Source organism: Marmota marmota, unplaced genomic scaffold (assembly GCF_001458135.2).
Source record: "Marmota marmota marmota unplaced genomic scaffold, marMar, whole genome shotgun sequence".
NCBI lineage: Eukaryota > Metazoa > Chordata > Mammalia > Rodentia > Sciuridae > Marmota > Marmota marmota.
In genome coordinates, this window is record NW_026000005.1 from 45,690,030 (window position 1) to 45,717,474 (window position 27,445).

The 27,445-nt window shown below is 41.9% G+C and overlaps 1 protein-coding gene across 24 annotated transcripts in view; it reads left to right on the top strand.

The window, feature by feature from the left end:
- Positions 1–27,445, top strand: part of Sp100 (SP100 nuclear antigen) — a 95,884-nt gene that overhangs the window by 21,369 nt on the left and 47,070 nt on the right. For all 24 annotated transcript variants that reach the window (XR_007349522.1, XR_007349521.1, XM_048808710.1 and 21 more), the window contains 6 exons: positions 13,032–13,194; positions 14,070–14,238; positions 16,334–16,396; positions 19,586–19,654; positions 22,417–22,566; positions 22,976–23,059. Coding sequence is in view for 22 of the 24 variants with exons in the window: in XM_015481510.2 (XP_015336996.1) it covers positions 13,032–13,194; positions 14,070–14,238; positions 16,334–16,396; positions 19,586–19,654; positions 22,417–22,566; positions 22,976–23,059 (698 nt within the window). In the remaining 2 variants the exon portion in view is untranslated. The remainder of the gene's footprint in view (positions 1–13,031; positions 13,195–14,069; positions 14,239–16,333; positions 16,397–19,585; positions 19,655–22,416; positions 22,567–22,975; positions 23,060–27,445) is intronic.

A 27,445-nucleotide genomic window follows, 5' to 3' on the forward strand; every position in this document is an offset into this window, starting at 1 on the left:
TCTCTCTCTCCCCCTCTCTCTTCTCTCTTCTCCTTCTGGACTTCCCATAATGGGTATATTGTTTTACCTGATGGTGTTTCATAAGTCCAATAGGATCTATGAGAAATTATTTTTATTATTTCTTTCTTTATCCTCCTCTGACTGGACAATTTCAAGTGACCCGTCTTCAAGTTCAGATAATTTCCTTTGTTCAACTGAGTCTGCTGTTGAAGCTCTTGAGACATTTTCTTTTTCAGTCACTGTATTCTTAGCTCTAGGATTTTTAAAAATGACTTCTGTTTCTTTGTTAAAGTTCTCATTTTGTTCATATATTGTTTTCCTTCTGTGTCTTCTTTTAGGTCACTGAAGATTATTCTGAATTCTTTGTGAGTCCGTTCATAGGTGTCTATTACTTTAAAGCCGGTTTCTGGAGTTTGTTTCCTTAGGTGCTGTCCTTTTTTCTAATTATTCATGATCCTTATGTCTGAACATTTAAGGAAGCAGTAACCTCTTCCAGTCTTTGTAGATTTGCTTTTCCTCTGGTGTGGGGAAGGGCCAGGGCTGGCCCTGTAATCAGGTGTGTTCGCAGTCAGAGCTTCACACCCAGGTGGAGTCCTTGGCTGGGTTCCCCTTTGCACTGGGGCAGCTGGCTGTGCTCCGAGATCAGTTGGGGTTACTCTCAGCCCTGTCTGGGGAGCATCACACACTGTAACCCACAACTTGTGCTTGCTACATGGACTCCTTAGTCAGATGGTGTCACTCTCCAGGCTTCCTGGTCAGACAGTGCTGAAAGCTCTGCCCAACATTTGTGTGTGGTCACTGGCTGGGCTACGTCATTGAGTGGGGCTATAGGTCATGCTTCTAAATGGGGCAGGATCATGGGCTGAGCACTCTGCCAGAGCATGACTGCAGGATGTGCTCAGCGTCCAGACAAGGATGCAGGCTTGGCTGGGGGCCACATGCTGTACCCCACATGGGAAGGAGTTGCTGGGTTGGTTTCTTGCTGTGCAGTTCATAGGCTGGCCTCTGAGGATGGACAAGTTCACAGTTGGTGCTCTTTGGTTTTGGGAACTAGAGGCTGTGCTCTGCTGTTGGGCACAGTCATTGGTTTGTTTACTTGTCCAGACAGGGGCATAGGCTGGGTTCTGAGGCTGGGCATGGTCACTGATTGGCTTCTCTGGTCTACTTCATATGTAGGCAGATTGCCAGCTTGGCTCCCTGCCCAGGAAAGGCTGTGGGCTGGGTTATAGCAAAGTGCAGGGTCAGTGTCGGGGCTCTCTGGTTACTTCATATGTAGGTAGGTTGCCAGCTTGGCTCCTTGCCCAGGTGATGCCATAGGCTGTGCTCTGGGGCTGGATGGGGCTCTTATTGGTCTGCTTAGTTGGGTGGACCCAGAGGCTATCTTCTGAAATCAGGCGGGTCCCAAGCCTGGCTGCCTGCTCTGGCCGGGCTAGACTGCTGGCTAGGAACCTAATCTGGGCAGAACTGCTGAGCATGCTCCCTGGACAGACAGTCACAAGTGTGGCTCTACAGGTGGGCAGAGCCACTGAAGGGCTTTCTGATAGAGTGCCTCTGATGGCAGGAACCTGGTGCTGTCACCAAAATGGGATGCCTGCACCCTCTGTTTCTGAATGACCCCAGTGGTCTAGCCTGTTGATTCCTCCAGAATTCCCCACTGGGCAAGACAGGAATGACCTCCCTGAAAGCACTTCAGCATTCTGGGGGGAGCTAGATGTCCTCCTCAGGCTCTGTTTTTACCCACTGAAGAAACCTTAGCCCAGGAGTCCCCTGTTGGAAGGAACGAAGGCAGCCTGGGGAGGAAGCACCAGAGTCAACACGAAACTGCTCCTCCTAACCATCTAGTGTGACTTTTCTTCTTTTTCCTGGAGTCAAAGGGGGTTGGTTCAGCCCACACCCCAGGCCTTTCCTGTGGATAGCTGCTAGTTGATCTTCCTGTGATGGTAACTAAAGCCAGAGACTTCCTCTTCTGCCATCTTGCTGATGCCGGGCCCTCCGCTGGTCTTGGGTCTTTTCATTCTGGGGAATTTTTTTCTTTGTTTTATTTGATTTCCTTATTTTTGTACTTTCTATTCTCTCCTGAAATTCCCGTTTGTGGAATGCTAAAGCATCTTACGCAGTGTATCTTTGTCTTTCACATTTTCTATACTTTCCCCTGCATTCCAGAAAGAAAATGTGGCTCATTGACTTACTCTTCAACTGAATCTACTCAACTATTGGGGCACCCACTTTTATTTTTTAATAGCTTTCCTGGAGGTTTGGCTTACATGCTGTAGAATTCACCTGTTTTAAGTGTACAATTCAGTGGGGTTTTGTGTTGTTTGTTTATTTGTTTTGTAAATGTGCAGATTTGTGCAACTGTCACTAGTTTAGAACATTCTCATACCACCCACCCCCCAAATTCCTCATGGTTATTTGCAGTAAATTCTTATTCCTCTCCCCTGACCCTAGGCAACCAGGAATATAATTTCTATCTCTATAGGTTTTCTTTTCTTGGACATTCAAATCATACATGGTGTAGTTTTCTGTATCTGGCTTTTTCTTTCTTTTTGTGGGGCATGGGGAGGTACCAGGAATTGAGCTCAGGGGCACCCAAGCACTGAGCCACATCCCCAGCCCTTTTTGTATTTTATTTAGAAACAGGGTCTCACTGAGCTGCTTAGGCCTGGTGTTGCTAAGGCTGATTTTGAACTCGGCGATCCTCTTGCTTCAGCCTCCCAATAATCATAACACTTTTGAGGTTCATCTTTGTTACAGGATACAGTTGTTTTGGTTGCTTTTTATTGCTGAATAGTATTTTATCTTATGGCTCTACCAATTTTATTTATCCATTTATCAATCAATGGATATTTGGGTTGCTCTCACTTTTTTGGCTATTGATAAGGCTCCCATGAATATTTGTATGCAAGTCTTTGTACGGAAATATGTTTTCATTTCTAAGAGGATGCATAGGAGTGTGGAATTGTCAAATCATTCAATAACATTGTGTCTAACATTTTAAAAATTATCTAACATTTAAAAAATTAGATCCTGTAGAGGCTGCAACTAACACAACATTTTCAAAGGATCATCTTACACTCCCACCAGCACTATGGAAACACTACAGCCTTGCCAACACTTGTAATTTTATGTCTTTGAGTGTAGCCATTCTGTCATGTGTATTGATGTCTTATTATAGTTTTGTTTTTTCCCTGATGAATAATGATATCGAACATCTTTTCACAATTGTATTGCTTTCCATTTATATTTTTGGAAGAATATCTATTCAAATCATTTACCATTTTTAGATCCTATTGTCTGTCTTCTTATTAGTTGTAAGAATTCTTTGCATAGGGGTACCCGGGCCTGTCTCCCTGGGCCGAGGCTAGATGCTGTTGTTATGATCGAATTCGGGACCCCCAAAAGACCAACAGAGACCAAGATCGATGTAAGGAGCAAAGAGGCGTTTATTGAGAGCTAGCTCGCTCCTCCACGTGCACACAGCAACTGGTGACGCTGAGAGGCCCAGAGCCCAGGGCTTGCAGCAGTTTTATACACTCTTTGGGGAAGGCAGGGACTTCACATATATCATAGCATCTCCTAGCAAATCATCACACACCATGGGAAAATCATAAAACAACTCTAAAACATGATTAGCATAGTCACTGACGGGAACAAGTTGGGTAGGGGTGATTGGTTACTACAAGAGGGGGATTCATTTGAACTGATTGGTTTAAGCCAAGAGGGGTGTTCGTGCTGAACTACATGGTTTCCCAACACCATAAACTACTGGGAGGGTCATCTGGCTTCCCAGGTATTTCCCTGTCTCATGCTGATTGGTGGTTGCTAGGGGATTGCTATGGGTCCTCACCTAGCCTGACTGAGTCAGGGACACCTGGCGCCGAAGATCTCTCCTGTTATTTGTAGATAAACAACTAATCAGGGTGGGCATGTGCCTAGGAGTGCTCTGTGGGTCTTTCCAAGGACAAGGGTCACTCCTCCCTTCCTTGGACAGGCTTTGCTCTGAGGCTGGGTTCTCACTGTGTTCTGCCCTCTGCCCACTGCTGTGGGCTTCCTGAGTGGTCTCCTGACCTCTCCGTGTACCTCTTGCCCTGATGGGTTTGCTGACATCTCAAGACCGCTGGATTCTGGAGTGAATTCTGACAATGACCACAGTCTTCTTGAACAAAGAAGATGATTAGGCTACTGCAGAATCTCGAGTCTCTACGGGACCTTCCTTTCTTTTTACAAATTCTTTTAACTCATTTGGAATAATACTGAGTGAGTAGTGAGCTCCTTCATAGCCAAGTTCTTAAGACTAACTGCAGAGTTTCACCTTTAAACTTTTTTCAAACACCTAATGGCTTCCTAGGGGTGGGTGTAGAAGTATTCGCACTTAAAGCTTCGCATGTTCACCGAGAACACAGTCCTGTCTTCAGTGTTGTAAGGGTTGGTCTGGGTTTAATTCAGTCACATCATGTGGCATGTAACCAGGAGAGGTGAGGTGGTCAGTTACTCAGAAACGACAGAAGGACTCTGAGAGGAGGACTGTGTTCCTGATCCTGTGGAGGCTGCGACTAACACCAGCTGTACAGAAGAGAGTCCTCGGTCTATTGGCTGTACACATGTTAGTTTTTAAACAGTCTTTTCCTGACCTTTGAAACACTGCACTGCCGTCAGCAGGTCGAGGGTCACACAGGAGGTAGCATGGGATGGTGAAAAGCCTACGTTCACCACCTCTTGAGCACCCTCAGATAGGAGTCTTTCAAGCCGGTTTTCTTTAAATATATATATATTGTATTAGGTATGCTGTGTCCACAACAGATGCTTTCATAATGCTTGGGACTGACTTAAATGCTTCGGCCACGTCAGTGTGACATCTACTCACCCTACACACTCCGTCATTGGCGGCAGCATTTCAGACACAGCGGAGGACCAAACAAGAACTCTTGCCTTTGTAGAGATTGTTCGGTCATTGCTGTTCCTGTTAAAATCTAATTGTTATTAAACAAAGAAGACGGGATCTAATGGTTATTCAAATCCAACTGTTTCTGATCCAGGGGAGCTCAGGGGGCCTTTAATCAGAAAGGCCACCCACCCACGGTGGCATCTCTGTGTACTTTGGGACCTCTTCGGGTTGCCCTTACAGCTCTCCACTGTGGACACCAGAAATTGGCTGGACTTGAAAGCAGTGGTACTGGACGCCTGTGAACTGTGTGAGGTAGTCCCCTCCCTGGGATCCAGACATAAGATCCAGGCAACTCAACACCCTCTGCCTTTCAGCACGGTGCTCAGGGTTAGGGTCAGGCCTGGAGGTGCCCTTGGTGATCAGTTGGCCTGGTCACTCTTAGTCGTGGCTTCAGAGTGGTGGTGCTCTGCATAAAGAGAACGTTCTGTGGAAGGTGTGGTGGGATCATCAGGAGGAACAAAAATGGGATTATACTGGGTTTACCAGATGATGATGACCTATTTTTCTGCTGCTAACAATTTTATCTAATAAACATTTACTTACATAGCTGGAAAAAAAAGAATTCTTTGCCTATCTGGGTATGTGGCTTATTAGAGATATAACTGACTACTGTTTTCTCCCTGACTCTATCTGGTCTTTCATTTTCTTAGTGCCTCTGAAGCACAAAATATTTAAATTTCATTGAATTTCAATTTATTCTTCTTTGGACCATGCTTTTGGTATTTGTAGTTAAATTTATATGTAAACCAAAGCCACAAAGATTTTGGTTTCCCAGATGGAGCATTCATTCATTCTGATACGTTGTACATAATTTTTGGGTCCCAGGGGGAAAAAGTAAGAGGGATATCCTTGTCTACAAATTACTAAGAATTTCAAAACAGAGCAGAGCATGAAACCAAACACAGGACCTAGGTGACTGCACACAGCGCACACCTGTGAGGCTGACTCTGCTCTCACATTGAGGTCTGTGATCCATTTTGAAGTGAGTTATGTATATGGTATATGAGGGGAAGGTCTAAATTAATCTCTTCCACGTGTGGATATTCAATTATCCTAGTTTGATTTGTTGCAAAGACTATCTTTTCCTCATTTGTTTCTGAAAATCAGTTCATTACAAACATCAGGATTTATAGCTGTAATGTCAACTCTGTCCATTGATTTTTATTTGCCTTTACATCTATCCTAAAACTCTCTTGATTCATGTAGCTTTAAAATTAATATTAAAAAAGTATAAGTCCTCCAACTTTGCTCTTTTTCAGGATTGTTTTGGCTATTCTTTTGCCTTTCAACATAAACTTTACGATCAACCTCTCAATTCTTGCAAAAAGCCTTTAAGAGAATTGCATTGAATTTATAGGTCAATTTGAGGATAATTGCCATCCTAACAATATTGAATCTTCCAGACCATGAACATGAATGTATCATTTATTGATAGCCTTATTTTATCTTTCAAAGTTTTATAGTTTTCAGCATACGGTTCTTGTTTGTAGGATTCATTCCTAAAAAATTTAAGCTCTTGCCTTCCTTTGTTTTTGAATTTGAAAACTCAACTCGGAAATGTTTAAGTTTCCTAGTCGATTGTTGTTTTGGTTTGAATCCTAAATGTCCCCCAAGGCTCCTGTGTTGCTCCGTAGCTGATGCCCTGTTGGGAGACAGCAAACCTTTCAGGGTGGGCTTTAGGGGAAGGAATTCAGGTGTGAAATTGAAGGGGACATGGGGGTGCTGGTCTCTTCCTCTCTCTTATTTTTGCTTCCTGGCAGTCATGAATTGAGGAGCTTTGCTTCCCTGCTTTCTCCCCGCCATGATGTGCTGCCTCACCACAGGCTCCAAAGCAACAGGGCCAAGCGACGATAGGCTAACACTGCTGAAAGTATGTCCAAAATAAACCTTTCCCCTTTACAAGTTGATGACCTCAGGTGTTTTGTCACAGTAATAGGAAGCTGATTAATATCATCGTATTAAAAAAAAAAACAGTATCATGTCAAAGATGTGGGAGTATGAAATATACTTAAAGTCTTGTTCTTTTTTGCTGTAATGTTTCTATTATTTCCTTTTTTATTTATAAAGAAAAAATAGTAAAAGAAATATCGCCAGATACCTAGATGGAAGCCTGGCACTGTTCACTACACTTCTTGTGAACAGCCTTGGGTGGTAACATTCATTCATTCTGAAAATTTACACACAAATAAAAGAATATATTAGTTTGACTTATGTAAAAATGAAATCATGTTATATTAATCTGAACTTTATGTTTTATTCAACAACAACAACAAAAAAAAAACTATTACAATCCATCCAAATTACTACAAATAAATAACTGTAATATTTGAACAGTGTGTGTTTACCAGAATGTTCTTAATTATTTGGTTGAATGGACAATCAAGTTGTTTTCAGGTTTGGGAGTCAGTGTTGTTGTTGCTGTTAAAACTATGCTTCAATAAATAATTGTGTATTATGGGCATCTAATTAACAAATATTGAGCACCTTGTTTATATCAAAACCAAATAGAAAGACAAAAAATAAAAAGACAAAATTTCTGCCTGTTGGCATCTGTATTTTTGGAAGAAGAGAGACAATGAATGATATGATAAATAATAAGTTAAATGAGTAATTAATTTAGTATGTTAGGGAGTTCTGAGGACACTGAGCGAGATTGGGGGGTGGAATCAGGTCAGGGTGGGGATTTGAGGTTGTGACTCTGGATAGGTCAGCCAAAGCCAGCCTCATTGAAGTGACAGTGGAACCCAGACCCAAAAGGGCAGAGGGGGTGAGTTGGCTGCATGGATGTCTGGGCAATGGACCTGCGAGGCAGAGGAGACAGCCAATATCAAGTCTCTAGGACTGGAGTGTGCCCAGTGTCTTCAGGAAATAACTAAGAGGGGGACATGGTGAGAGAGGGGTACACAGAAGAGGAAAGAAGGCCCTTTGGAAAAGAGTGTAAATGTCTGGCCTTTATTCTAGGAGACGAGGGAGCTATTGAAAGCTCTAGAGCTCTTGCTTCTGGAAGATGCATGTTGTATTTTTATTTCTCTAGAATAGGTTCCAAAATGGAACTTCTAGATCAATCTGTAGTATATGTCAACATTTAGGGGACATTGCCAGGCATATTCTGAAGACTGTAGTAATTCATGCTCACCCAGCTTTGAAGGTCTGTCTCTCTGAATCTTTTCCCACTCAGCAGGAGGTCACTAATGAGATCATGTTTGCCACCCTAACGGGTTTGCCATTGATGGTTTAGCTTTTAAGTATTTATATGTTTGCTAGATGTTTTGATTTTCTCTTCTCTAAACTGTCTGTTTAGATCCATTTCTTTTGAGTTGCCGTTTGTTATTAATACACTAATGTCTTTATATATCAGATGTATTAACTCTTTGTCAAAAGTGTAGAAAATATTTACTGCAATGTCTCGTGATATATGGTTTAGACATTTAAATTTATTAAGGAAAATCTTCCTCGAGCTATTTTTTAAATTTTTCTTGTGTGACTTAGATACTTCTTCTGTCATAAAACTAGTTATATTATTCTACCCGATTTTTATTGAAATTCAGATGGCAAATGCAACACCCTTTCAGGCGGAAAAGTGTTCTAAAATCCTCTCATTTACGACTAGGGAGGCAGCTCAGTGTGCTGCCTAGGATGCTCGAGGCCATGGGTTCAATTCTCAGCACTGGAAAAAGAACGTTCACACCTAACTGGGAACATTTTATATATCTCCAGTTACTTGATCTTGTTTCATTTCCTTCCAAAGCAATAGTGTTCTTCATGTAGATCTCGAATCTTTCAGATATTTATAAATATGTGTGTATTTGCTATTGTGTCTGAAGTATGGCTTCTTTTCCATTTATATTGTCTCAAATAAAAAAATCTCTAAGTTTTATAGATCTATTTTTTATTCATGATCCTTGGCAAATGCTTTTTCCAGTTTCATGGATTTTGACTAGATTTCTATGAATATGATTACAAGGCACATAATGTTGTATGTACAGCAATTGACTACCTATGCAAATTGCTTCATTTTCATATCTATGCGTTAGTTAAAACTTCTAAAATATATTTAAAATAATGGTGGTAATGATAAGCAGCACCATCTTTTTTCTGTCTAAATTATTTCGTTTAATATCTACCATAATACTTGCTGATTTAGGAGAATTTGTATTGGATTGATTTCATTTCATGTAGATATTTTACTAAAAACAGCTCCTGAGTCTTGTCAGAGTCCCTCTGAAAATCATTATGGATGTGCGTATACATCTTCTCTCTTCTATTTGTTGTAAAGTTATTTCAGGTTCTTTGCTTTACCCGTTCTCATTGTCATCATTTTTCTCATTTCTTATAAATAAGTTCTAACTGCAAGTTTAATTTCATCTTTGACCTAACAGTGTTTTCTTCTATGAAATCTCAAGTAATTAATTTTATTTAATATGAAATCTGTGTAGCTCCTATTGATTATAACTTATTGAGACTTCTTTTGTGGCTAAGATCATGATCAGTATTTTTCAAGGATATTGAAAATGATGATGGGTTATCTGTTATTAAATCACAAGATTAAGTAATAAATTATTCTTACTAATTTACCTAGAGTCTATTTATTTTGTACATTTTTTCCATGTGTGAAGAGTAAACATTGAGAGGTGAACTGTTTTCCAATGTCTATAAAACATTGGTTCAATGATCTGCTTTCTGAATTCTGCTCGGCCACTGATACGTGCACCCTTGCCTTTTGCTTTGTTTGTGGTTGCATGCTACAGCTTTGCTCCTCTTTCATTTTAACAAATTTCACATTTCCTTGTCTTGGTTGTGACTTCTATTTGGATTCAATTTTTTTGATTTTGTGCCTTTCAACATCATCATTTTTCAAATATAGTGTTATAAATGTGTATATGTATACACACACAGAGTCATGTGTGGTTCAGTAATGGGATCCATTCTGCAAAATGTATCACTGAGCAATTTTGTTGTGTGAAAACTGTAGAATACACTGAACTTACACAGGCTAAGAGGGCTCAGTGTCCACTAGGTGGTACAACATTATGGGACCACTGTCGTATGTGTAGTTCATTTTTGATGGAATGTCACTATGTGGTGCATGACTGTGTGTGTGTTTGTGTGTGTGTGTGTGTGTGTGTGTGTGTGTGTGTATGAGAGAGAGAGAGAGAGAGAGAGATATTTAGTGGCAATAACGAATGCTTTTTCTTCAAATTAGCAAAAAAGAAAAAGTTCACTTTCATAACTTGCACATTATATTTAAACACATAAATAGTACACTAGGATAAGAAAAAGAAATAATTGTTGGAAAAGAAGTAAAATCATTTTTACTTGCTGACGACATTATTATTTACTATAAAATTCAAAGGACATCTGTAAGTTCTTCAGTAGAACTAATAATACCTGAACTCAGCAAAGTCATAAATAAATGTCTAATATTTTTAACCAGTTCTGTTTCCATAAAATACAAATTATTTTAAACTAACACCATTTAAAATAGCATTGAAAAGAACAAAATAGCTAGAAATAATTTAATGAAAGAAGTGCATGACTGCTATGCTGGGAACCAAACAGTGCTGGGAAAAATAAGTGGAGAGGCATACAAGGGGAACAGGTTGGAGGCTCAATATTGTTAAGATGTCATTCTTGAAAATATGTTAATAGGCTCACTGCAAACCCCATAAAAATCCAAAGGGCTTTTCTTATAGACACTGACTAATGGATTCTACAGATACTTGGGGTGTTAGTCAGCTTTTGGTGACTGTGACCAAAATACCTGACAAGAACAACATAGAGGAGGAAAGATTTATTTGGGGCTCATTGTTTCATGGGTTTTGTCCAAGGTCAGTTGACTCCAAGTGAAACAGAATGGCATGGTGAACCGTGGTGGTAGAGCAAAGCCACTCAGCTCATGGGACCAGGAAGCAGTGGGGAGGGGGCTGCAGGAAGATATAACCCCAGAACACACCTCCAGTGACCCACCTCCTCCAGCCACGCCCCACCTGCCTACCACTACCACCCAGTCACTAATTAGTCCAATCATGTCACCTCGAACATTCCTGCATTAACACAGGAGCTTTGGGGGTCACCTCACATCCAAACCAAAACACATAGAAAACAAAGATGTGGAAAAGTCAAGACAGTTCTTCACAGATGAATTCAAGACTTTCTTTAAGCTGCAGTCGTCAAACCAAAAATGGCATTGGCATAAGAAAAGACAGATAGACCAATGGTACAGAGTAGAAAATCTAGAAATAGACATGCTTAAACTATAGATTGATTTTTGAATGTTTTTATGACCTGGTAATGGGCAGATTTCTTACACAGAATACTAATTAGCCATAAAAATATGAATAGATTGGACTTCTTCAAAATTAGGAATTTCTTCTCATCAAAGGACATAGTTAAGAAAATGAAAAGCAAGCCAAAGATGAGGGGAATCTTCACAATACGTAACTCAGACAAATATTTCTATCCAAAATAAAAAGCAAATAACTATGCATTGATAAGTAAAAGATAACCCAATAATACAAGTGGGCCCACCTCACAAGAGAAAATATATGAATTTCCAAAAAACACATGAAAATGTACTGTACATGATTAGTCACTAAAGAAATATGAATTAGAACTAGTATGAGATACCACATTACACACACTAGCATGGCTAACGTTAGAGGGTCTATTTCTAATAGTCTTTGAAAAACAGCTTAAAAAGTTGTAAAGTGCTTAAACATATTCCTAAACGACCACCCACAGTCTCTTTCCTAGGTAATGAAAACATTTTGCCATAAACAGACTTCTACAAGAACAGCAGTTTTATCCATTCCAGACTCAAACTGGAATGGATCCAAATGTCCATCAGCAGGGAGTTGGATGAGCAGATTGTGGTCGATTCACACAATGGAAAATCATTCCACAATAAAATAAAAAAATAAACACAACAGCACGATGAGGAGCACGACAGTAGACACTAAAGCAGAGACAATGTTCTTTTCCATTTATAGGAAACCCCAAATGGGCAAAATTAGCATGTGGTGATAGAAATTCCAGCAACGTTTGTCCCTGGGAAGTTGACTGTGGTCAGCTCACGGTTTGAGGGGTGAGGCATACTCTTCTGTTTTGATCTCTCCAACAGCATGTCACCCCATGACTCCTTTGCAATCTCCACTGTCTCTTTGGGGCTCGTGGGACACACTGATTGCTTTTTGAGCTCTGGGTGTATCTTCTACCACAACAGCAATGAGCACTCCTCTGTCTAGGTTTTTGTCTTGAGAAGTTTTTCATCATCCTCTGCCATTTTATTTGTGTTCTGAATCTAATGCTTCATCGTTTAAGTATCTTAGTTTTAGTAAATGAGAAGATGAATAGTTCTCTTCAGTCTATGATCTTTAACCAGAAACTTTGTTCACAGGAATTTAAAATAAGGGGAGTTGGTGTTTTCATGCCCTGCTGCACATTAGGTCCTGGGAAGTGTGCACAGGTCTCTTCTGGTTTGACAAAGAAAGCTTTGGGTTTTCATAACATTTAGAAACACAGAGAAGTTGATTAAAACACTGTTGTTAGAGCAATAAAATCATCAACTATGAATCAGAATTAAAGAGTCAGAGTTCAAATTATTTTCACAGGAAATGACTAATTTCTGAAATTCAAGTTGCCTAAGAAGAGTCCGTGTTCATGACAATAGCATAGACAGATTTGTAGTGAATCAACGCAGAACCTGATGTCCCAGGAAATAGCTTTGATATTCTTGGAAATTCCCAACTTACCATATTGTTATCATCATTTTTGTTACTATCATTGTCACACATTTATGAATTGATTTGTGGCATGGGATGATATTTTTCTCTTAATAGCTGTAAGTCAAAGAGGGGACATCTTGTTTTTATTTTTCTGAGATTTATTCTCTTTTAGTTGTTAATTAAGATGTACTTTCAAGGTTAGATTTTGTTTTTCTTCCATTGTTTCATCCCATCTATCTGGGTAGCTCTGCTCCGGACCACCTATTTAATATATGTTGGTTCTTCATAGCCCAATCTTCATGTATAAGATCCTCTACAAGCATCTCAGAATCTTGATTTCCCATGGTATTCTTTTCCCTTAGGATGTCCACAGAAGAGCAGAGTGTAGACGACAGTACCATCTATGAGGTTATATTCCATCACTTCAAAAGACACAAAGTGGAGATTTCAAATGCCATAAAAAAGACATTTCCTTTCCTCGAGGGCCTCCGTGACCGTGAACTCATTACCAATAAAATGTTTGAAGTAAGTGAAGTTTATTATGTCACAACCTGGTAAACAAGCCCCAAATTAAGTTATGCTTACCTTTCATGCAATATGATTCATACAATATAACATAAAGTAAAAATTTAAGATAATTGTAGTGATTTGATAAATGATCTTATTGAATTGATTTGTTGAAATAGCAGTAAACACAACATTTTATTTCAATTAATATCAACTTAAAAATACTTAGCTCTAAGAACATTAAAATCCAATGGCAATTGGTGTGTTGTTAGAATGAATTTAAGAGTGGATGATTGCTGTTATATCTGCAACATCTTTTAACAAGTTTTCTTTCTTTTTTTTTTTTTTTGAAGGGGGGTTACTTCTGGAGTCTTGGAATTGGGATCAATCTTTGGTCATTATGGAGATACAGAGCACTGACTCTTTGTTTTCCCCTATGAATATGCTTTCTCGTGGCCAAGTTCATAGTAAGGAGAAATGGTCACTTGATTTCCTTGAGCCCTTCAGGCCAAGTCAGTACTGGGGGAAGTGCAGGGGTGTCCAGTCAATAGATCAGCCCTCAGCACCTGATAAGTCTATTCCCAAAGCACCTTGGCCAGGCTCTTTAGAGGGCTACATGTCAGTTAACTATGAACCCACTTTCATCTTTGCTCTTTCTTACATTAAATGTAAATAAGGATGAGGAGATCAGCCCTACCATTGGGTATTTTTTAAGAGATAGGATTTACTTATTTCATTTAGTAGCTATCCAAATGTACAAAAGTTCTAAAGCTTTACATGAGATGATACCTATGTAGAGAAATTGAAATACATTAACTATAAAATTACTTTCTAGCATTCTTTTGTAACGTAGAAGTCTCTATTTAAATTTTTCCATTCACTTCTTTTTAAAGGATTCTCAAGAGTCTTGTAGAAATCTGGTCCCTGTACAAAGAGTGGTGTACAATGTTCTCTGTGAACTGGAGAAGAAATTCAACCTGGATTTGTGCGAAGCATTGTTCAGTGAGGTCAACTTGCAGGAATACCCTGATTTAATTCGTGTTCGTAGAAGCTTCGAACATGGTAATTAGATATATTACCGCATTTTGAGGTCCAGGGTCAATTTTCTTTTTCAACAAACATATCTGAAGCTTCCACCACATGCAAAAAGGTCACGTGCCATGGGCTATGGTAGTTAATAAGTCAGACATGTCAGGTGCTAATGACAGAATGGCTGTTCAGTAAGCACCACTGGACGTCTGTTCAGCTAGGTTTTTAGACTCAGGGCAACCAGAGTCATATTGGTGCCAGGTTTACTTTAAAAAGCATAGAACTAGAAACAAAGTCCCAAGAGGGATGCATGACCCTGTCTCTTCAGTGGGAAACCTTTCAGTGGACTACACAGAAGTCCACCAAGTTCACTACTACACACCTTGAGCGACTGCTTAGCTCTGGGTGCAGGGTCCACCCTGGGTTAGCACCACATGCCCATGGAATCAAGACCTCTTGGAATTCCAAAGTCCTGGTTTTCAGGTAGCCCACAGGGGACAAGCCAAGTAATGAATCACCATTGAAGGAAGACCTTCATAATGTTGTAGCTTTCTACAGGAATTAGTAGTCCCTCTCAGGCAACTAACTAGTCATGGGTCATTTTTAACTCTAAAGCCCAGTGTTTGCCTAGTAGCCCAGCAAAAAGGCCCCTTTTTATTAGGTTTCCAGAGTAATGAGTTAGAAAGGTAATCCTGGGTCAAACTGTCCTAAAAGAATAAGAAATGGTTTTGTTAACTCTCTAATCAAAAGGGGCAAAACCATATATTAATCAAATAATCAACATGTATTTTTGGTGTTATACAAAAGTAAAGATTTGATTCTTCACTTTTTCCAAGAAGGCATGATTCATACTTTTATTGGTATGCAATAAAAAGGATGCCCCCCAATATTTTTGTTTGTTTGGTTGGTTTTGTACTTGCATAGACAATTTTTTTATTCCAACAGTTCGGTCTCAACCAAGTTCTCAAAATATAAGATAGAGACATCACAAGTAAAACAGACACATCCCCCGAAGAGGAGAGGGAATAGGTGTGCAAAAGTATGTCTGTGAAACCGGCAAATTGGATTTGGCTGAATTTGAGAGTGAGCAGCAATGTAGGAACCAACTCTAGTGAGGTAAATCCAAGGGAGGCTGCGAAGGTTCTGGCATTGAATGCCAAGAAGTTGAGGTTTATTTCCTAGGCAATAAGAGATATGACAGGTTTATAAACCAGGGTGAAAATGTAAAAGCAGGGACCTATGGCTTGTTGACGTGTGTCAGTAGTTACCTTATATAATAAAGAACAGAATAATTTCTCTAGCAGGTCACAAAGGAGACTGAACACCCAGGCACCAATGGCAAGTCATATTCTATTTATCATAGGACGCCCCGCAGGCTGGAGCTACAAGAGGAACAGTGTTACCTTCACTGTCCACTTCCCAGGGGCTTCGACCTCTTTCTGGATTGCAGACACCCCCCTCTCTGGCCTTAGCACCCACATCTCCTGTGTTTGTTTCCAGTACTCCCAGTGCTTGGGTGATCCAAGCCTAAAGTTCATGGCCAGGGTGGCAGCACTGCCCCCACCCGCAGCACAACCAGCACACCTGTCCTCAGGGGACATGCTGCCACCTCCTGGGCCCTGATGTCCCCTCCATCTGTCCCTGTATCTTGTATACTCCTTTGGAAACTATTCATCCTGCCTGACCCTCTTCAGCCCAAGCCCCCCTTGTTTCTGGCCCTATCTTTAAAGCCATTGGGACTTCCCCTTTCATATACTGATCTCTCCAAGGTCCCAGACTCTCTGAACAGTTTATTCCTACAGTTCAAACAGTTCAGAAAAGACATTTCACTTCTATTGTTTATTTTGAAATTTGCCTTGCTATCCTCTGAATATTTTTTAGAGGAGTATCTCAGCTTACAGTGTATCCCCTCCCACTGAGTATCTCCTTAGTGTGTGGGAAGCATAGACTCCTTTGTGGGAGTCTCCTCTGTTTTGTCGCAGGGTGGGAAGGTGAACTGTGTCATGCGGGATTCACTGAACTCTGAGTAACTGGGGGACTGGAAGTTCTTAAATGTGTAATTTCGAGATGGTGTACCTGGTCCCTGCCGGAGATCTCTAATTGCCTTCTTCTCCTTCCCTCTCTTCAGAGGTGAGAATGCTATATCCCCAAGAAGATAATGGAGAAGAGAGGCAGGAAAGGCTTGAACAAGGTAATTAAAACTGGATAAAACATTTCTCATCTGCTCAAAAGAAAAGGAAACAAGGACATCGTGCAGTAGAGACTGTGAACCAGGGAAGAAATGTGGAAGGACCATGGAGATGGCAAGGAGGGGTGATTTGTATGGACCTTGTATTAGTCAACTTTCTGTCACTGTAACAAAACACTTGAGAGAAATCAGCTTAAAGGAAGGAAAGATTTATTGTGGTCCGTGGTTTCAGAGGTTTCAGTCCACAGTGTCTTGGCCCCATCATTGTGGGCCTGTTAGTGAGGCAGAACATCATGGCAGAAGTGGAGCAAAGCTGCTCAACTCATGGCAGCCAGAAAGCAAAGAGAGACTAGGGGCACATTGTCCCAGTGGCCTGACTTCCTCCCATTAGGCCCCACCTCTTAAAGTCTCCACTAGCTCCCATAATGCCTTGGGGGATCATTATAATCCCAACCCTAACTGGCCCCAACAGGATGTGGGATGCTGGGAAATAGCATAACCAGAGATAGCCAGCCCAGCAACCATGAGGAAGGAACCAGAGCTCAGTGGGCCAGGAAAACAGATTTAAGGAGACTGACTATCAGGAAGTAATTGTGATTTAGGAAGGTCCCTGCAGGAGAAGATTAGTATGAAGCTGTGAAGGGCTAAGAAAAATGACCCGTGGCCAACATGAAGGAGAAAGACCCTTAGCAAAAGAAAAACAATGGTTCTATCTATGCCTTCCCACAGCACTCGACACCTGCGGGGTGGAAGTTCTCCTTACACCAACCAAACTCGAGTTCTCTGCAGACAGCCATGGGGTGTCCTATAGTTCGCACAGCCCACAGGTTGAGGACCATGCTCCATAAGACCATCCCATTTGTCAGTTGCAAGTTCCAGGGTGTGACCTCTGTTTCTGACCAATTGACTGTAAATTGGAGGTCTCCCTACCCCTCCTTGGGTTGGATGGTTTGTTAGTATGGATCACAGAACTCAGAGAAGTTCTTACTGATGTTCACCCATTTGTTTAAAGGGTACAACTCAGTCAAATGGAAGAGATGTACAGAGCAAAGTAATGGAGAGGGGCAGAGAGCTCACATGCCCAGCTTTGGCACCGCACTCTCCCAGCACTGCTGTGTTTGCCAATCCACAAGTTCTCTGAACCCTGTCATTAGGGATTTTCTTTTTTCTTTCTAGAAAACCCACTATACTGACAGGCATGATGGATGAAATCATTGACCACTGATAGAAGTCAACTTCTATCCCCTCTCCCCTCCCTGGAGGTCAGGGGCTCCAACCTTCTAACCACTCTCAGTTCCTTCCATCCTTAGGAACATTCCAAAACTCACCTCTTTAGCATAAACTCAGATGTTGATGAAAGGGACTGGTTGTGAGTAACAAAAATGCTCTTTCCACCTTTATCACTTAGGAAATTACAAGGGGTTCCAGGCGCTGTGGCCAGGATGAAGACCAAAATATCTATTTCTCATTCTATCTCAGTGTCACACTTCACGACAGCAGAAGCCCGGGCTGGTTTCAATACAGTGACTGCTGTCCAAGAGCAGGACTCTCCCGGGAGGAAAACAGACATAGACACAGAGAGGAAGTGGCCAAGATGTGAAAGAGCTTATGGGGCCTTGAGAAGGCAGGAAGGAGGAGGGGCAGAAGGGGGCAAAGGACAATAATAAAAAATAAAGAGCTCTGTGTCCTTAGCAGCTCACCTCGAATGTCCACTCTCTGCTGTGATGATTAGTGCCCAGGCTGTCATCGTGTTATTGTAATTAGGGCAAAGGCCCTGGCTCTGGGGGCCCCAAAGGACTAGGTTCAGTCACCCAACCCAAGATGTTGGTCAGAGAGAGGAGTGTGGTGAGGACAGGAAAAGAGCCGTAATCAGTGTGGCCATGCTGGGCAGAGCAGGGAAGGTCTAGTGAGGTAAGATCTGACTCCCAGGGGCTGGTAAGAACGTCGAGGTGTCATAGTGGGGTTTAGGGGTTTGCGCTGCTGGAGAGCGTACAGAGCTGGTAAGGCAGCCGATCCTGGTCATGGCCTGGTGGGTCGTCATATCAGGACTGGTTCTGTGGCTCTCTGAGGAAGCCACCATTGCTCAGGGGGACAATTCAGTTCCCATCCAAAGATGATTGCTACTGCTTAGAGAGCAGCCGCCATTCTAGTCCAGGGTTCATTGGGGCGGGGGGCAGTCTCCTTGTGCCTACAAGAGTTGCTATTTCTGGGAGGTTTAGGGCAATGATTGGAAAGTTCTAGGCATGGCTCTGGCAGTATAGAAGAGAATGTTGTAAAAGCCGGCAGTTGCCAATCTGTTAATTATAATGTCCTTTTAATTTTTAAAAATACCTGAATTAGTCTTATCTTGGTGCCTTCAGCCGCAAAGAGAAATACCAGTTTTAGTTGAACACTCCTGAAATGATTGTCATGCTTGTATGCAGAGTTGAGCAGGAGGAGAGAGATACAAAATGAAGGCATGGACGCCAAATTTGCATCCTGCTTTTAGTTACCTGTTGGGCATCTGCAAGTCCAAGAGAAGAGTCAGTGCTTTTAGCAAAAGCAGCCGCTAAGGTCCTGTTGTAATTAGAGATGGTTATCACTAAAAGGTTAGCCCTTTTTATAGAGGAGGAAATTGAAATCTAGAAACCACATATGGAGTTTGCCCGGGGTCAAAGGAGCAAGGGAAAAGGATTCTTAGCCCCATGATGTTTCCCGGGTTGTCTAATGAAAAAGGCAGAAACATGAAACCAAAGTACGGGAAGAGGTGCAGACAGAAAGATAAAGGAAACAGAGGATGCCGGGAGAGGGAGGAGTGAGGCAGACCAGTCGCTGATCCTCACTGGAGGCCACCAAGGAGGAGCCACAGGCTGTGCCAGGAGGCTGTGGTGTGGGAGGGCGGGAACCAGGCGGCCAGGGCTTCTAGGAACTCAGGTAGGGCCATGGGGCAGGCCAGCTGGGGACAAAAGCAGGCCATCTCCAGGTGCCAGAGTGCCTCACAGAGGACCCTAGTGAGGGGGCCCAGTGAGACCCTCAGACAGGGCTGCAGCTGACCCAGACCCCACTCTCGAGACTGAAGTCAGGAGGGAACTTCCAGCTCCAGATGAGTCTGGATTGACACTTTGAGGGGTCTCTACCATCTGCGTTGTAAAGACAAAAAGGACAAAACCCATCCTTCAGTTTCTGAGATCAACTTCTAATTTCTTCCCTTAGGAACGGGGGAGAACTCTTTTCTGCGAAGACTGACCTGGCCACAGCACTCAGATCCCTCGTCTTACAATGGTCTGTTGCTGTTGCCTCTTGTGGGACCCTTTGCTGTCTTACTCCATCTGGAATGTTCTGTGAGGCTGCTTCCTTGTGTGACTGATTGCCCAGAACTTTTAATTTTTGCATCTGTAGCTTCTCCAAGTTTGGAAATTAAATAACAGAGATTTTTAAATAAAGACCCTCAGGGTTGCCTAGGAGGGATTCTTCTTCCCTACCCCTTGCATGCACTTGCTGCCAGTCCTGGTACCAGCTCTGGTCTGGACACTTGTCCCAAGCCCCTGGCTTCAGTTTCCTGCCTTGCTTAAATCTGTCTAATGCCTTTCGTCACATGTCCAGTGGGGGCCCGTGTTGTGCGGCTGGAGGGGTGCAATGAGCCTGCTTTTTCTGTGGGGAAAATGTCATCCCTCTTGGGTCCAACACATGAGACCATAACACCAGGGTGCCTCTCATAGGACACCTTCGCTCACCATCCCTGGGGCTCAGACACCAGGGGGTCTCTTCGAAAACCATTTGGTACTTTAACAACTCTTGACCTTCCTGTAATCCAAAATGCTCTTAATAATATATCATCCAATTATTCAAAATATTATACATTTAAGATAGTAATTATGATGACTTTATTTTTTCTGATCAGTTACAATATCGCATATATTGATACAGGTAATATTTTATTTATCTTCTCAAATACTTTAAAATGATGTTTTATCACCCTCTTTCTCAGAAGAGAAAGAGTTGGTTTAGAGAGTTTGATTTTTTTTTTTTTTGTGTGTAGTTTCACCCAACTAAGAATTGGGATTGAACTCTGCTATAAAATAGGGTCAGAGCAGGAATATTGATGCTCTGCTGCCTGGGTTCGAATCCTGCCTCTGCAATCTTGGGCAAGGAACCTCCCCCTTTCACCACTTAGTAGTATGTACCTTACAGGGTTGATGTATCTAAACAAGTTGTACCAATGAAAGCTTTCACAATCGTGCCTGGAACTTCATCTATGTTACATGACTTCGTCATCTTTACTAATTTAATTACCATCGCTATTCGTACCTGCCTCCAGAGTCTAACCTTTTAATCATGACAATAATTTTTTGGGGGGAGGGAGTGCCAGGGATTGAACTCAGGGGCACTCAACCACTCAGCCACATCCCAGCTCTATTTTGCATTTTATTTAGATATAGGGTCTCACTGAGTTGCTTAGCACCTCGCCATTGCTGAGGTTGGCTTTGAACTCTCAATCCTCCTGCCTCAGTCTCCCAAGCTGCTGGGATTACAGGTGTGTACCTCCGTGCCTGGCCAACCATGACAGTAAATTTTGATATACTCTCTATCTATATGTCTGACATGAATGTTTGTTGTGGATCTAATTATTTCTCAACCAGGAGAAATGATGAACAAAGCAATACCAACCTCAGAGCAGGAAATTAAATTGAGATTCCCCACCTCTAAAGTACACTCATGTGTGTAGAATAACTTTTATGTCTTTATTCCATGACTCTTCTTTGGAAACGAGTCTCCAGGGAATGCCCAGCAAGGAGGATGTTATTTAAGAAAATATTTTTTAAATCAGAAATACATTGTTACAGAATACTTTCAGAGTGACTTTTAAAAGCATAATTATACTTTTAGAAATTACTTTTATTCAAAAAATTGACATTTAAATTATTAAAAAAAATACAACAAGCACGAGCCATGTTCTTAATTGTCCATCTACCAGTGCAGATAGTGGAAGCAGGAAGGAATGAATGGATGGAAAGGTGATTAATAACGAGCAGAGAAGGGATTCAGTAGGGGCAGTGAGCATGTGGGAGAGACAAGTCAGTTCTTCATGAATCTCCCTGTGGTCTGGGGCAACCCTACCTGGGGTTAGAATCTTAGAACTCCTCAGTGATGAGAACCAGATGAATATGAAGAGAAATTTCAACCTGAAACCCAAATGATGCACAGACAGCACAATAAGTCATCAACGAGTGTGTCCAACAGTGAGCCAGGAGGACACTGCCTGTGGCATGCACAGGGGAATAAAGGCCATGTCTCACGCCCACAACACGAAGAAGCAGTTCCAAGGAGCTTTGGGTGGTGGCACAAAACATGCACCTGCTCTAAGTTCCACATTAAAACTTCTGTAAAAACTTTTAAAATAATTTTTCCATAACCCACTTTGTTTAGAAAAAGAGCACTAAATGGAAAAAAAATGCAACTGCAAAAAAATACACTTGTCCACTCGCAGACTATCGAGGTCCCTGGAAACAGAATGGTGTGGGTCGTTGAAGTCAGCAATGGGCCAGGGAAGTTCACCAGGGGGAGGAGGTGTTCCCACCCCAGGTTTGTGTGCTTGGAATTCATTCTTTGCCCTCCTGCTCCACTCTTCCCTCTACCTGTAGCTTCTCACCTCTGTTATTTATTTATTTATTTATTGCCAACTCTCCTTGATTCCAGCGTGAGAGACATTAGAAAAAGTTTGCACGATTGAAGGAAGTATAGCCCCACCACGACGCTGGGGAGCCACTGAGTTGATAGCTGCTCCTCCCCATGGCTCTCTCCACCTCCACCACGCGGGCCAGGCTTCTGCTCACCAGCCTAGAGTGGGCAACCTTCAGTCCCCTCCAGCCTCCTGTTGACGCTTCTCCTGGTGGCTGCATTCTTCCCTTTGGAGAGCTCAGCTCTTCTCTCGACTGGGTTAAATTCTCTCTGCCTTAAGATCTTCCAGTGATTTGTATTTTCCTATTTGATCCTGATTGATGCAAGGGGCGAATAAAATATCTATGAATTAAAATGTGGTTTAGGTACAGACCTACCCGAAAATGAACTCTCGGCGCATCCTTGCGAAGCAGAAGAGAGAAATGTAAATAAAAGAGAGCCGGCCCAAGACCCAAATGGTGCAGTAGGAAGCCACCAAGGAAATGAGCAATGCCCTCGAGAGTCAGAGCCAGTAGGTAAGGCTGACTCACTTCCTTTGTGTGAGTGTGGAGGGGCTAAGAGGCCCTAGAGAAATAAAAGGCAAAAGAAGGGCTGGGGTTGGGGCTCAGCAGTCGAGCGCTCACCTAGCATGTGCAAGGCCATATAAAATATAAAAATAAATAAATAAAATAAAGGTATTGCATCCAACTGCAACTAAAAAATAAATATATATATTTTTTAAAAAGGCAAAAGAAGTCAGAGAGGGATTGGCCACAGAAACAGTGAAGCACAGACACCTTCACAACTGCAGATGGTAATATATGCAAACAGGGCTACAGATAGAAATGTGGGAAGGAAGGAGAGACAGAGTGAAATAGAACAAAATGCACACAGAGCAGAGCGAGGTTCTACTGGGTCTCAACCGGGGTCTTTTTTAAACTTCAGAGTCCCACCAACACATGGCTGCCCACGTGGACCGTGGAGAGGCGAGCGTGGGGACACCCAGCCCGTTGCCCCACTGTGTAGAAAGTAAGTGTCACTTACCTTACCCTTTTGTTTTTCCCCAGATCCTCCATGTTTGTGGGGTTATCAATTGCCTTTTTAACCACCCTAATCATTTTAGAGCTGATTTACATAATATGTTTATATTTATATATATTTATTATGTACAATGTGTAATAATATATATTTTGTGTAATTTATAGGTATTATATACAATATGATGAAAATATATACATATTAGATACATACATAGATAGAAATGACTAATTGAGCTAAAATTGACATGTTTTATTTTACATATTTATAATTTTTATGGTGAGAACACTTAAAATCCATGGCCTCAGCAATTTTAAGAATACAATACTATTATTAACTATAGTCATCATGTTATACAGTAGATCTCTTGAACTTATTCCTCCTAATAGAAATCTTATATCCCACATCTCCTCTAACCCCTTCCTCTCTCCCAGCAGCTACTGATAGATAACCATTATCCCCTTTGCTTCTATGATCATGATTAATACTTTCACACTCCACATATAAGTGAGATCATGCCATGGGACTTTTTCTGTGTCTGGCTTATTTCACTTAACATAATATTTTCCTGGTTCATTCATGTTGTTGTGAATGACAGGATTTTTTTCTTCTTTTCTAAGGCTGGTATTTTGCATGTATATTCCATTTTCATGGTCTGTTGTTAAGTATTTATGTTGATTTCATATCTTGGGATTTGTCAATAATGCTGTGTAATAAGCGTGGGAGTTTAGATATCTCTTTGACACACTGATTTTAATTCCTTTGGATATGTACCCAGTGGGGAGATTGTTGGATGGTATGGTAGCTCTACTTGAATTTTTTGTGGAACCTCCATTCTGTTTCCCATAAGGCTATACTAATTTACATTCCCACCAACAATGTGCAAAGATTCCCTTCTCTCTCCTTTCACACCAACACTCACTATCTTTTGTCTTTTTTATAATAACCATTCTAACAGGTATGAGGTGATATTTCATTGTGGTTTTATTTGTAATTCCCTGATGAACTGTGATGTTCACCTTTGCATACACTCACTGGCCATTTGTAAATCTGTGTTGGGTAGATGTGGTACACATGGGCGTTCTTTTCTTGTTCCTGATCTTAAAAGGAAACCTTTCAACTTTTCACTGTCTGATGCTTGCTGTATTTGTCCTATGTGACCTTTATTTACAACAACAGTATAACTTCCATTTTGATCATGAATTCAGTCTCCTTATTTCTTATGGTGTGTCTTGGTATAGTTTTGTTTGGATTGGGTCTGATTGGAGTCCTTTGACTTTCCTGTACCTGGAAATTTGTATCTTTTCCAAAATTGGGAACATATTCTGCTATTATTTCTTCAAATAAGATTTCTACCCCCTTTGTTTTTCTCTGCTCCTTTAGAGCAAAGAGTTCCTTTCTCTGCTTTAGACTACTATGACTCTAAAATTTACTCTTTTGAAATGTCTCAAAAAGCTGTAAGTTTTCCTCACTCCTTTTAATTTTTCTCCTCTGCCTATGTGTTGTCAAGTAACCTGTTTTCAAATTCACAGATTATTTCTTCTGCTTGGTCAATTCTGCTGTTGACTTTCAGTTGCATTTTTTCATTGCATTCATTGTATTTTCTTTTTTAAATTTTTTTTTAGTTATAGGAGGACATAATATCTTTATTTTATTTTTTTATGTGGTGCTGAGTATCAAACCCAGTGCCTCATGCATGATAGGCAAGCACTCTACCTCTGAGCCACAACCCAAGCCCCTAATTCATTATATTTTCAGCACCAGAATTTCTGTTTTAGTTGTTTTTCTATTGTTTTTGTTTTGTTTTGTTTGATATTTCAACCTCTGTTAAATTTCTCTCTTTGGTCAATTATTGTCTTCCTGATTTCACTGAGTTGTTTCTCTGTATGTTCTTGAAGTTCACTGAGCTCTCCTAAAACAATTATTTTGAATGTTTTCTCAGGTGGCTCATTTATCCATTTCTTTGGGGCATGCTACTGGGATGCGGTGGTGTTCCTTTGTTGGTATTCTGACTTCCTGATTTTTCAAGTTTCTTATTACCTCAAATGTCTGTACATTTGAGGAAATGGGGGCTTGTTCCAGTCTCCGAAAACTGGTTTTATCCTAGAAAGCCTTTGCCAGTCTGCTGACCCAGAGATCTGTGGCAGGGCGTCTGGTGTGGTCCAAGGACAGGCTTGCTGGCCCAGTGCCTAGGACAGCCAGTGAGTCGTCCTGGGCTAGGGTGGACCTAGACTCAGAGATTGCAGAGCTCTTGGGGGGCTGGGGTGGAAGCTGAAGCCTGGCACCACTGGGCTGTCCAGGTGCTGGGGTGGGCCTTTGGCTTGATGCCCTGGGGCTGATCTGGAATGGACCTGATCTGAAGTGTGGGACTGCTGAGGCTGACCTGGTATTGAGTCACCTGTGACCAAATTCACAGGACTGGCCATCATCCTGGGACTGTGGGACTCAGCCTGGGGTTGGGCAGGCTTGAAGGCTCAGACCACAGGAATGGGCTGGAATCTGAAGTCATCTGGGCCTGCTCAGCACTGAGTTTTGCTGGGGAAGACCCAGTGTTGGAGTATAAGACAAAGTCTAGCTCTTACTCCCCTCTCCCTCCCCCAGGTGAAGGGTCTCTCCGTGCTGTGCTGCCTGAGGTTAGGGAAGGCATGACCCAGATTATGTAAGACAGTCCTTTCTGCCATGTTTTCTTAATTTTTTGCCTCACCTAGATGCTGTGATCTCTCACCTGGTTCCCACCGCTCTTGTGAAGGTTTTTTCGTGCACACAGTTGTTCAGATTGGTGTTTCTGTGGGGGGATGAACAATGGAGAGTTCTAGTCCACCAACTTGCTCTGCCCCTCCCCAATTTTCTAATTATATCTTCACTTTTCTGTGAGAGCAACAATTCTGCTTGTGGTCCCACTAACTGCCTGCCCCGCCCAGACGCGGCCTTTGGGCACACCCTCTGGTGGTTTTTAAGAGCTGTGAAAGGCAAGGGAGAGAGGGCTGTGCGCTTTCATGGAGGTGGTGTGTGTCCTTGGGTAGAGAAAACAAGGCACGAATGTATAGGAAAGGTCAACTAAAGATCAATAAATAAGTACATGAATGAGGCAGATGTTAGATAGATTGACATGGAATCCAAACATTTCCATGTCACATGGTTGATTAAAACAAATAAGGTGCAACTTATTTCAAAGGTTAAATGGAAGCGTGGAAATCATGCATAATGTTTCCTATAAGATTTGCAAGGAAGGAAGCCCAGGGGAAGGCCCTCAGGAGGAAACCACAGGTGGAAGAACTCCAGGGCAGTGGGAGTGGCTCTGGGGAGACTTTGGTGATGACTGGAGGGGTTGGAATGAGATAATATCGAAAGACAAAAAGTGACATAGAAGAGTCAGGAGTCACACTGATAATTAAATTTAAAAAGCAGATGAGGAGCAGGTAAAAACGTAACAGATGGGTCAGCTAAAGCATCAGGTAGGGGACAGCAGGGCCGAGGCCAGGTACAGCAGAGGGAACCCCAGGCACAGAGTGTAAGGAGATCTCCCTCTGAGCACCTGGGCCTCAGGGTTCCTTCACTCTGTGTCCACAGTACCACCTCTGCCTCACCTAGTCCTGGGGTGTGTGTGTGTGTGTGTTTCTTATTTTTTAAAGAAAAAAGCATAGAGAAGAAGAGTAGACAAAGATACAAAGGATCGAGAAGTATCAAGAAATAGGACAAAAACATGGAGTGGGATATGAAGAGTCCTGTAGAAAAACAGTTAAAACGCAGTGGGTGGAAAACTGGTAGACAGGGGCCCTGTCCAACAAGGGACAGAGGACAAATCAAGACACTGTTTGATCTGAGGATAAAAGGCACAAGTTGCCTCTGTCAATCCTGAGAAGGGTAAGGTGTCCTTTACCAAAATTCTCCTCCCCTCGGGAATCCTGCCTCTCCAAGGCTCAGTCACCATGTAGATTCTCTTGATTCCTAAACACACATTTCCCACCCAGACCTGTTGTTTGTCTCATTTTTCAAAGTGTCTGAAAATCTTCAAAGATCTGAAGGATTTTTCTATTTTTGAGGTTGTCACCATTATCTATGGCAGTGTAATGTACAAACCACCCCAGACTTACTGGTGTAAAGCAACCATCACTGTATTTACCACTTCCTTCAATTCTGATTTTAAAATATCTCCAACCGTTCCTTTTCTCTGCACCCTCAGCACGATCATCCTGACCTCAATCCCTCTGGCTCTCAGAACTGGAGGAACAGTGTTTTTGCTTGGTTTGCTTTGTTTTGGGTTTGGTTTGGTTTGGTTTGGTTTCGGTTTGGTTTGTTTTAGTTTTGGTTTGGTTTGGTTTTGTCTGTACAACCTTGCCCCCTCAAACGCATTGTCCGAACTTACACTAAAAATGG